The sequence below is a fragment of the Agelaius phoeniceus genome, chromosome 1 (assembly GCF_051311805.1).
Source record: "Agelaius phoeniceus isolate bAgePho1 chromosome 1, bAgePho1.hap1, whole genome shotgun sequence".
Classification (NCBI taxonomy): domain Eukaryota; kingdom Metazoa; phylum Chordata; class Aves; order Passeriformes; family Icteridae; genus Agelaius; species Agelaius phoeniceus.
Window position 1 is genome coordinate 66,587,036 of NC_135265.1, and position 9,264 is coordinate 66,596,299.

Consider the following 9,264-nt stretch of genomic DNA (forward strand, 5'->3'; position numbering starts at 1 on the left):
CCATTTGGGCACCATATGTTTCACAAGCAACAGAGTCCTTCCTCCAAGCCTCTCCTTGGACTGTCACTGCCATTGCTGCAGCGCCAATGGGCTGAGAAGTGACTGGTCCCTCCAAGGCAGCAGAGAAACTGAGCAGCCAGTTCCACCTCGCAGCAGAGAGGGTGTCACTGTAGCTTTGAACAGTCATTTATTTGGGTTTGAAAATACAGGTTGGAGTGCTTCAAATGAGACACACCAGCTGGCCAAATTGCATGAAGATAACTTAGTTGCTCATTATATAAAAGAAAGGTGGTTGTCACTCTCTGTTTTACTGTTGGAGGTACGATATGAAAAGAGGAGTCCTGTGCAGTGAAGAACACATGCTGACATTTGCACTCCACTTAGCACTTGGAATTCAGTGTTTCTGCTCAGCCTCTCAGGGGCCTTTTCTGCAGGCTTTTTTTTCTTTTTCTTTTTTTTTTTTTTCCTTTTAAATTACTTAGGTGTTTCACAGCTCTGTTTGTTAGATGAAAAAATCTTGAATCATAAAACTGAATCCCTACATTTAAATATTTCCATGCTCAGTCCAGACAGCTCTACGATCAATTCCTTCCATTGCTCCACTCTATCCCTCAGGTGAGGATAGTAAATCTTTATTTACAGGCAAGACAAAACCACCTTTTTATGCCCCACTTCTTCCTTTTTTTACTAGAGAAAGGAAGAAGCATCCTTTCAGCCTTTTTTTTTCCTCCTTAGCATTCTCCCATTCCTCAGTGTCATGACACAGTTTCAGGATAGTGTGGCAGCCCATTTGTCACTTCTCTTTGAGGCATGATGCTCAGTAGTAGGCTGGGTGACATCAGAAAAAATTGCAATTGTGTTCCTATGTTAGCACTGGTGGTGGAAAGTATGGCATAATACTCAGATATGTTTTTTTAAATGAAGAATTAAACTTTTTAGGACCATTTGGACCCAAAAGTTTGTTTTAGGGAAGTATTATCCTTGTTAAAATGGCACATCCTGATAACAATCAATGCAGACATACCCTATTTCTTAAATTCTTTACATAATCAATACAAATATAAATAATTTTATTCACAAAAAGTATTCACAAAAAAGCATTTTTCCTATACTTAAGATATATAAAGATCACTTTTATATTCTTTAGTTCAGGCATTCTCTATTAACTACTCATATGAGCCATAAACAATGAACATATTACCAGCAAACTGACAGCCACTACAAGATATTTTCGGAGAGAATAAAAAAGGGAGAAAGAGAGGGCACAATTAGAAGAAAAGAAACCCTATAAAGCCAGCATATTAATCTTCTTTCTTTTCCAAACCATGCTTTGCAAACAGTTCTGGCACAAAAGGGTGAAGCAACCACATCTGTTTCCCACCTAGACATTCTTCTTCTTTTCCTTCTCTTACAAAAGAAAAGCTGCTGGAGAATTTCCCTTGCTCTCTCACCTCCTGAAAACTTCTTTGCATTCCTCAAAACAGTGGTCAACAGCAGAAGGATTGAGACAGGGAGGAACAGCTCTGTGTCCCCACAGACTCTAGGGATCTGGATAGGGGCTGAAAGGCTGTTGTATCTAAAGAGCAAACATATGTGAGAGCTTATTTGAATAAGCTTCACTAGCATAGCCAAATGCACATCCCTGTTCCTGAGCATTTTGCTATTTTACTGTGCTTTTACTGCTATTAATAGCAAAATTCCACCAGGGTGACAGAAAAATATTGTGTGCATTTCAACCTGCACTGAAACCCATCTAATTTAGCACTGGCTCAAGTGTGCTTCACAGCAAATAGCCCAAGTGCTGAGGAGATGTATTGACAGCTGAGCTAATTTTCTCTGTATCAAGCCTGTTTTGATAACTCAGCCCCTCAGGAGCTGGAAATTTTGAAGTGGTTCTTCTAATTGAATGGTCCTAACCTAAGGTCAATTCTCTCCTTTCCTTAGGGTCCTGTGGATTTATTCTGTAACAGGAGAGTGGGTATATCCTCTCTTTGCTTTGTTCAACCCCCCTGGACTAGCAGCCTTTTTTGCCGGTAGCCTTGCCATCATTGTCGCCTTCTACAACTTTGGAGAGTTCCTCAACCGCATGATATGGGGTCAGTCCAAGTTTTCTTCATTACTTCTATGCATATGAAAAAAATAGCCCTGAAATGAACTGCTGTGATTGCCCAGGCAGGCAGGAAGAGGAAGGGGGCATGAGTACACTGGGGAAGTTGTTGGGATGGTGGCACTTGGGTGTCAAATAGTCATTGTTGTGTCCCACCCACGTGCTAACAAATAGAGAACAGATTGGAGCAAGGATCCCAACCCTGCCAGACAAAGGTTGGACCAGCTTCCTCTAATTTGGGTCAAGAAGCACCTCTAACCAGCATAATCACTGGATTTTGAATTTCTGTTCAAAGAAGGGTCCAGAGAAGCCACATGTCTTAGGCTAAAACTCTTACACCTGCATCACATGCTGTTTGTCAAACTAGGGATTAGCAGCGTTTACTGCAAATTTACAGGAATGCATTCATGTACCCAAGGAAAAGCACTGCAGCAGCAGCTCCATGACTAAAACAGCACTTTGGAAACTTTTATAAACTGTTGAAAATTTTTCCCTTCTGCTTTAGTAGTGGTATGACCAGTAGTGACCTAAAAAAAGTGAAAAGCAGCTTCCTTGGACATAATGGGCAGTTGGAGGGGGGGAAAAAAACGCAGTTTAGGAAAGCATATTTAACAAGTGGAAGAAAGAGAGAACTGAGGAAGCACCTTTGAGGGTTTGGCATGGGATACTATTATTATTATTGTTGTTATTATTTCTGTCATTATTATTCATTCTGGTTTCCTCTCCTTTTTCATTCAAGATTGAATTTTTGAGGATGAAAGTGTTTCTGTCAGGAAAATGTGTGTATTTTATTTAGGACAAATGTGGGAACATTAGCAATTTCTTAAACTAGCTTTCTGATTAAAGAAAAAACACTGCAAAAACACCTCTGAAAATAAATAAGACAACCTCCCTCTGTTCTCAGGGAACATTTGATGCATGATCCATTTTGCAAAGTCTCACATGCCTGTCAAGCCAACGTAGAGTGTCTGTAGCTAGTCTCTCACCACCCGTACTCAGCTACCTAAAAGCAGCAGATTGGCTTTCAAATGTGCTGAATAACCAACTTCACTGCTTGCTACCTTTGCAAACAAGATGCTCGTTCTACATGCCCATGTTTGGAGATTTTGGCCACATTCTGTTCTGCAAAATCATCATATGAGATGAGGATTGCTGGTAAATGAAAACAGATCTGCAGCCTTTCTGCACTAGCTCTGGTTTAAGAGGCATCACATATAAATAGTAACTACTGCTAATCAAAGACCGCACCATCACCACATGATGGCATAAGTCTTTATATGAGATATCTGATATATTTATGTATCAGATTTTTTTTATCACTGAGTACATATTAGTAATTTTAGGGCTAGGGTATGCCTGCTGCATAAGCTGGAGATAATCAGAATAAAAATAATTTGATTTCCAATGTGTTAACTGATTGGACAAAATATTGTGCCAAGCAGAGATCAAATTAACTGCAAAAATTAGATGCATATTCAACAGCTGACTAAAGAAACTTGGGCAAGCACTCAACTTTACTGTGCACACAGAGAGGCTGAAAAGCACCCCAGTTGTGGTAGCATGAATGTAACCTCAGAGTATGTATATAAACAATACACAATATTCACAATATTGATATCTGGTGTGCTCTTGTGATCCCTGGAGGCCTCATCTGTGTGGTGGGTCTGCCTTTCCATGCATAGTTGCTTTTTTTCAAAGGAGCCACAAAATCCTGGCCTTAACAATTACATGGTGTTTTCATCCACGTGCAAGACACTCCCCTTGAGTTACAGTTCCCCATGTTGGTGCCAAGTGTTTTAACTGATCCACATCCCAGCTGTGTCCACCCAAGAGAAGAGTAGGACTTCCTTAAGCTGGTATCAATAATGAAGTCCCAATAAGCCTTGAAACATAGCCACAGGGAAGCTATTCCAAATTACAGTGTGCCAGAGTTTTAATATATTCCTGACTGAGACAAATTTTTGGTTCAGCATTGCCAGAGAAAAAAGAGCTGCAAACTGAATGAAGATGTGATTCCAACATACCTTTGTTCCCACAGCAAAAATGGCTCCATGTACTTTTTTTCATCCTACCCTTTCCTCTCTCTCCTTTCCATCACAATAAGGCAGAGGATGCAGTGGAAACGATCCTGCAGAAAACAAAAAAAACAGCCAAACAAACAAAAAACACACCCCCTTCCCCCACCCCACTCCCACCCAAGGCAAAACAATCAGTGGTGGTAGAGGACAGACCTCTTCAACTTTCCATACTCTCCACTCTGCCCACCTTCTCTCTGCCTCAAAAGATAAAGCACACGGAAGGGCACATTTGATCTCTCTTTTGCTTCCTCCTCATTCCCCGAAGGCAGTTTGGGTTACAGGTTAATACAGATATCTACTAGGTTCCTATAGGCACATCTGAAATCACCTTGTGTAATAACACCTGAAGCCACCAAAAAATTAGACCTGATGCTGGTGGGATCTGACAAGGCAGAACTCTCTGGCTGGGCTGCTGGCACCAGGATTCTCCCCAGTGGAAAAAAATCCGAGGCTGTTGCTTCTTTTTATTTCTTTCCCACTCAAATGAAGAACAGTTCCCCAGAGGTGTTTATTCAAAGGTGCAAGAAGCATTAACAAACAGCTCCACCAGGGAGGCAAAGCCTGGTTCCCTCCTGGACTTGCATCCTGTGTCAGACCATAGGCTGCTAATGAAGCTTGTTCCACAGCAAACCATGCTTCATATGGGCTCTTCCACACTCCAGGCCATTATTATTTTTCCTAAAACCAGCTACATAAATATTTACTCTTTTTCACACTTAAAGGTGTATTTAGTTCCAACTTATTCCAAAGTCTGTAGATGGCAGTTTCCAGGTTCAAGCAAGTAAATGTTAAATCTACGTCCTACATGCTTGACCAAAAAGGTGCAGAATCATTTCTGAGAGCTGGAAAATCTAGGCTGTAGAATAATATAACCTTATTTTTCCTTTTCAGGATGCCAGACCCTAAATTCTTTTTATTATTTATAGACAAACTGTTTCATACAGCATTGGAGGTTTTAAAAATGTATTATCTCTCATGCGCCTCTCCTCTCCCTCCCCTTGCACAGTTGGATTGGTGGTAACTAAGGCAACCCAGCTGCACAGCCTGAGAGGCACAGAAAATAGTACCAGTAATGACTTCTTTTTGTTTTAAATCCCAGAGTTTCTAGAGTACAAGACAATGTTGAGCAATAGAGAAACTCCAAAGAGGATAATTTGAAACAATGAGCTGATTCTTTTACTGCCATAAATTTACCTCAGCCAAGAACTTGGCTGCAGGGTCTGAGTACCAAAGATGAACCGTGTGATCGTTTCTCCCCTTCCTGATGGGTGGAAAACATCATACTGATCTCATGTTTCTTCGACCAGTCAAATTAGAATCCTCAAAAATAAAGCAAAGCAGTGCTTGCTTGGGGTTTGCTCTGTTTGGGACAATCAGATCCTTGGGAGAAATTTGAATCAAAGTTCTCCACATCTGACAGAGCAACCTTTCAAGTGAGGTCTCTTATGTAGAACTCACATTTGAAGATGGAGCACATTCATTTGTCTTCCATCTAACACATCTGAAAAAAACCCCAAAATAACATTCATCAGCTGCTTCATTTCAATACTCTAAAATGCAGCTGGAGAGGAGCTATAGCTAGCAACAGCTACTTGCTCCACCAGCGATTGAAAAGCCTCCTGATGCTTTTGCCTCTATTTGCAAGATTTTGTGGGCCCAAGGGCTCTCCCAGAGAAATGCTTATCCCCACATGGTGGAACTGTCCTTTGGGAAAGAAACAGGGGAGGAAAGGAGGCTGATTGTTGGAGTGGGTAACAGCTCCAAGAGACCTACCTAGGCGCTTGCTGTCCACTAGAAGGAGAAGCTTTTGCCAGCAGCTGGCTGAGGAACACTGTTAGGCGAAAAACAAAAATTAAAGATATTATATTGCAAGGGGTAAGGCAGCTCAACAGGAATAAGAGCTGTTGCTTTGAGGAAAAAGAGAAAACTTATGGTGGAATACCTTTCTCATGCTCAGTGCATAGATGGATGCACTCTTCCAGATCTTCTATGAGCTCTTAAATATCTTGGGAAGACATTGCTGAAACCTATTTACCTAAGGCTGAAATAAAGTTAAACAACATCCTTCCCTCTAGCCTGTTTTTCCTCTTTTTTTTTTTTTTTTTGGAGTTCTTTTGCATTCAGTGCATTTTCCAGAATCATATAACATGTTTTCACAACTGATTATTTTCCCTGAGTTTTATTTTTGTATTTATGGGCTTTTGAAACCAAGCTCCCTTAATACCCTGTAGCCTTGGGAAATCCAGCCTATGTGACAGCTCACAAATCTGTGCAATACAAAGCAATACTATAATAAGATTGAATTCTTGATGCTGTCATTATTCCAAGCAGCTGTTGAGATTGCAGAAACCCGAATGGCAAATGAAGAGATGCAAAGGGCAACTGTGTGGGGCATGAAGCTGTGCTGGTACAAGCTTATCAACAGCAGGTTTTGTATGAATGCTAAAATGCTGACGTTCTGCACATAGTTACTACTCCAGACACAGGTTCTACCCTTTGTTATTACAGTATCCAGGGGGATTTTTAAACTGAAATTCTTTTCCAGAGGATTTGTTGTATCATGCAAAGAATAAGAGTCCAGAGTCTATCTATTCCTTTCAGTGACCAAATGATGTTTATATCCATAATTTTGCTATATTGCCGATGATTAATGGAACTCAGATTTTACAGGATTTAAATCCCATAGTTTGAAAACTAAATATGAGTACTTACTTTTGACTCATCCATTCATCCTAGTTGTACCACAAACCTGTGATGGCACATTTATGTCCTTCATATTTGTCACTCCCCAAAGCTGCAGTTTATCCCTCAGGCAGAGATGACTGACTGTGTAAAGGAAACTTGCACTATTTGTCACAGGTCCTATTTTTGGAGATAAATCTATCGGGCAATCCACTGGAGGCAGACTGGATCAGAACCTCTCACAAACCAGAGCTTACAAATTCATCAGTGGAGGCCAGACATTAAGAAGTGCTGGTTAACATGCTGGTCCTGGCCTGCCAGGCTATTTTCTTTCTTTGTGGTTTGGGGTTTTTTTTTCCCCCTCACCCATAAATATCAATTTGGTCAGTACACACCAATACAATACCGCAATTAGTGTTTCAGAGCCTCTGAAACACTAGGAAAGATCATTTAAAGCAGAGTTTCCTATGAGTGAATGATCATCGGAGGGGAAGAAGAGAGGCTGAGACAGTGTGTTAGAAAAAGTACCCATAAACAGTTGATTATTGGGTGCCCCACAGCAGCAAAATAACTGGTGCTTCAGAAAGCTGTGGGATTTCAGTAGGTCCTGTGCTGTCCTGACCAGCCATGTGAGAATCCTCCAGCTTTTCACATGCTCTTACAACAAGCTAGGTTGGCTTGGTGGCAGACACTTTCTCCCACTGGCAAAGCACAATTATTCTCAATGGGTGTGGTCCATGGCAAATTTCAAATAATTCCTCAGTCGTTGAGTAATCTGTTACTTGCTGGGGACATCCCAGGCTCATTTGACTTCCGCAGCACTTTAGCATGAGCAGCTGGTCCAAGACATGCAGTTCACTCCCACTCCCAGATGGGTAGAGTTCCCCAGGGATGTTGGGAAGCTGGGGCCTGTTTCACATCCTCCTCATCCCTGATGTGTGAAGGACTACTCTGTTGTGCCTTCCCCCTCAGATCCCAATAATGTCTTCTCCTCTGTCTTCAAACAGGAGATTCAATAGTAATACTGGACCACAAGTGGAAAGGCAAGTGAATCCTCCTCTTGAAGCCAAACAATCCCTCCATGAATTCTGAAGCCATGAAGTAGAGGAAAATAAACATAGCTGTGATAAATCCTTTCTCCAATGCATTGCAGCTTCTGGTGAAGCCATTATGACATCAGACATATGGAAAACTGGTGGAAAATATGAAATGTTTGCCTCTTTCACGATAACTCTGCAACTGCTATGAATAAGAAAATTGTGTTCATCTGTTTACACAGATTTCTCATCTCTTGCACAACGTACGTGAGGATGTGTCCATGGTTAAAAGTTGTCACTGATAAATGCACTCCCTCATGAGCCTCACACCACTCTGTAAAAGACCTGTGAATGCAAGCCAGCTCTTGTTTGGATTGCCCTTCATCAAGTCTGGAAAAAATTAAGAGGAGAGATAATTTTAACAGTGCTGTGACTTCTAAGCTAGCTAGATAACAAATTGGGCTAACAAGCACTGTAATTAGAAATGTCTGCTCAGAAAGTTCACCAAGAAGCCGAGTTCTTCTAATGAGAAACTTTCTGTAATATTAATATGCTTATATTATGCTTAATATCTTCCCTCCATTTTAACAGGAAATCCGAAGGCAACAGTTTCTTCCTTTTTCTTGGTTTCAGTTAATCTTGCAGCAAAAGTAACCTAATTATACTGACTGTATGATTGCTTTGACAGAAAGCATGTTAATTTAAAGCACTGTTTAACATAAAGCTGCCTGCCATATAATTACACTCCATTCACATGTTTACTAATTTTCCTCAATATAGTTGATTTCTGTTATTAGCCTCAACATTTTGTTAACATCCAAAACACTGGAGATCTGCTTTGCAAACTCCAATAAACATGCAAAACCGAGAGTAGCACAAGTGTTCCTTAATGGTCAATGTGAAAAAGAAAAATCTCTCTTATTATTCCTGCATTCAAAGAGGATTTGAAACTAGTTGCAGTACTTAAATGTCTAAATCCATCCTCATTGCCAAAACCCCTCGCTTAGAGCTACTGTGCACACCATTCACCAGGGTGTTATTTTCACCTTTCAAATGCCACTGGTGCTCAGTAAAAACAAAACACATTGTAGGCTGCCTGTGAGCAATAAAAAGATAATGTGTATACATAAGATTGTTCTTCTCATATGTTAAGCACCTGATAAAAATTCTAATCTGGGAAGTTAACATGCTAGGCCTAGACTGTAAACTAAGTGAACTCAATGAGATGCGTGCATGCATTCAGTAATTCCCAGCCTATCTAGATAACTGGCTCCAGCTAAATTTGCAAGGGGAATGTAAGCAATTACACATGCCCACACACAAACACACTCCTCCCTCATTTTTTGTTGAAGCTGAAAGA

General features: G+C 40.7%; 1 protein-coding gene and 1 long non-coding RNA gene across 2 annotated transcripts in view; one reads left to right on the plus strand and one right to left on the minus strand.

Annotated features, from left to right (window-relative positions):
* The window catches only part of LOC143694426 (uncharacterized), a 92,294-nt gene extending 88,054 nt beyond the window's left edge, over positions 1-4,240 (minus strand). The window contains exons 1-2 of the long non-coding RNA XR_013182908.1: positions 4,132-4,240; positions 1,452-1,576 (exon numbers count right to left, since the gene is read on the minus strand). This is a non-coding gene — a long non-coding RNA (uncharacterized LOC143694426). The remainder of the gene's footprint in view (positions 1-1,451; positions 1,577-4,131) is intronic.
* Positions 1-8,770, plus strand: part of ADTRP (androgen dependent TFPI regulating protein) — a 30,266-nt gene extending 21,496 nt beyond the window's left edge. Inside the window, exons 5-6 of the mRNA XM_054648412.2 lie at positions 1,945-2,096; positions 7,875-8,770. Of these exons, the coding sequence (XP_054504387.1) occupies positions 1,945-2,096; positions 7,875-7,918 (196 nt within the window). The 3' untranslated portion in view covers positions 7,919-8,770. The remainder of the gene's footprint in view (positions 1-1,944; positions 2,097-7,874) is intronic.
* Positions 8,771-9,264: the final 494 nt, after the last annotated feature.